This window comes from Dendrobium catenatum, unplaced genomic scaffold, assembly GCF_001605985.2.
Source record: "Dendrobium catenatum unplaced genomic scaffold, ASM160598v2 original_scaffold_223926, whole genome shotgun sequence".
In the NCBI taxonomy this organism is placed as follows: Eukaryota; Viridiplantae; Streptophyta; class Magnoliopsida; order Asparagales; family Orchidaceae; genus Dendrobium; species Dendrobium catenatum.
Window position 1 is genome coordinate 1 of NW_021542336.1, and position 1,439 is coordinate 1,439.

General features: G+C 33.5%; 1 protein-coding gene across 1 annotated transcript; it reads left to right on the top strand.

Moving 5' to 3' along the window:
- Positions 1-6: 6 nt before the first annotated feature.
- On the top strand, positions 7-908 carry LOC110116359 (dynamin-related protein 1E-like). Its single transcript, XM_020849901.2, has 3 exons — positions 7-44; positions 133-504; positions 601-908. The coding sequence occupies exons 2-3, from the start codon at positions 241-243 to the stop codon at positions 727-729; spliced, it is 393 nt and encodes a 130-aa protein (XP_020705560.2). The 5' UTR covers positions 7-44; positions 133-240; the 3' UTR covers positions 730-908.
- Positions 909-1,439: the final 531 nt, after the last annotated feature.

A 1,439-nucleotide genomic window follows, 5' to 3' on the forward strand; every position in this document is an offset into this window, starting at 1 on the left:
ATATTTTGAAGGAAATAGTGCGCAAGTCAATTGGGGAGGCTGAGGTAAAAGCTTCAACGAATCTAATCCTTTAAATTAAAGAAATAAATATTTGATCATAACAAATTCTCTGTGAACATTACCAACCAACAGGATCTGAGGAGGTTCCCCTCTCTAAAGGCTGAACTGGCTGCTGCCTCTTTTGAAGCTTTAGAAAGATTTCGTGAGGATAGCAAGAAAACAACACTGCGACTGGTCGATATGGAGTCATCATATCTAACAGTTGAGTTCTTCAGGAAGCTTCCACAAGAGGTTGACAAGGGAGGAAATCCTGCTTCAGCCTCCACTGTCGATCGATACGGCGAAGGCCATTACAGGAGAATTGCATCAAACGTTTCATCCTACATCTCCATGGTGATGGAGACGCTCAAAATCTCTGTGCCAAAGGCAGTCGTTTACTGCCAAGTTCGAGAGTCAAAACGTTCTTTGCTTAATCACTTTTACACGCAAATTGGGAGAAAGGAGGTACTGTATTATGGAAAAATATTGATGATCTCTTCTTTTTTCTTTCCTTCTAAAGTTTTCTCTTGTTTTTACGAGTTTTTTGTTGATGTTGTTCAGGGAAAGGATCTGGGAAAGCTTCTGGACGAGGATCCAGCATTAATGGAGCAGAGGCAACAGATGGCGAAGAAATTGGAGCTCTACAAAGCTGCAAGGCAGGAGATTGAGTCTGTCTCGTGGTCCAGATAAGTGTTCATTGGTGGTTTCAATATACTTAGGCATTGATGGCGATGGCATAGAAGAAGTTTCTCCAGATATGGAATGTACAGTTTGTAAGTGAATAAAGAACTCTGCAATTGACTTATTTTGAAAGAAAATTTTGTCTTGAGATAATTAATGGTGGAGAAGTATGTTTTTTATTGATTTTAGTACTGCATAATTGATTTGTGTTTGTTAAAGAAGAAAGATTTATGTCAAAAGTTATAGTCATTGAATTCATATATTTTGGGGTATTGATTATGATGATATTTTCAAAGATATTTGAAGTGAGATGTTTTGATTAATAAGTGAAAAATTAAAAAGATAGAGAAAATATGTAGAGGATATTAGAATTAGCAATTATTGGAATAAAATTAAATATAGGAGGATATGCAATTAAATAATTATGAATCAATATTGATAAACTAATATCTTGGAGATTTATTATAGAAAAGAATGTAGGGAAGAAATATCTCAACAGTCATCAAGTTGATATCATGGAGCCTTAAAAGATAAATTTTATAAAATAGTCATTAAGTTGATGATGATGAAAAAATAAATTAGGTTGAACAAATATCAGACTTGTGCCTAAATTTATTAAATAGTTAAAAAGTCATTAATATATATGTAGAATTTAATAAAAATAAAAATATTTAGACTGATATTTATCTAGGTATACTAGCCTTACTAGGAGAATGAAA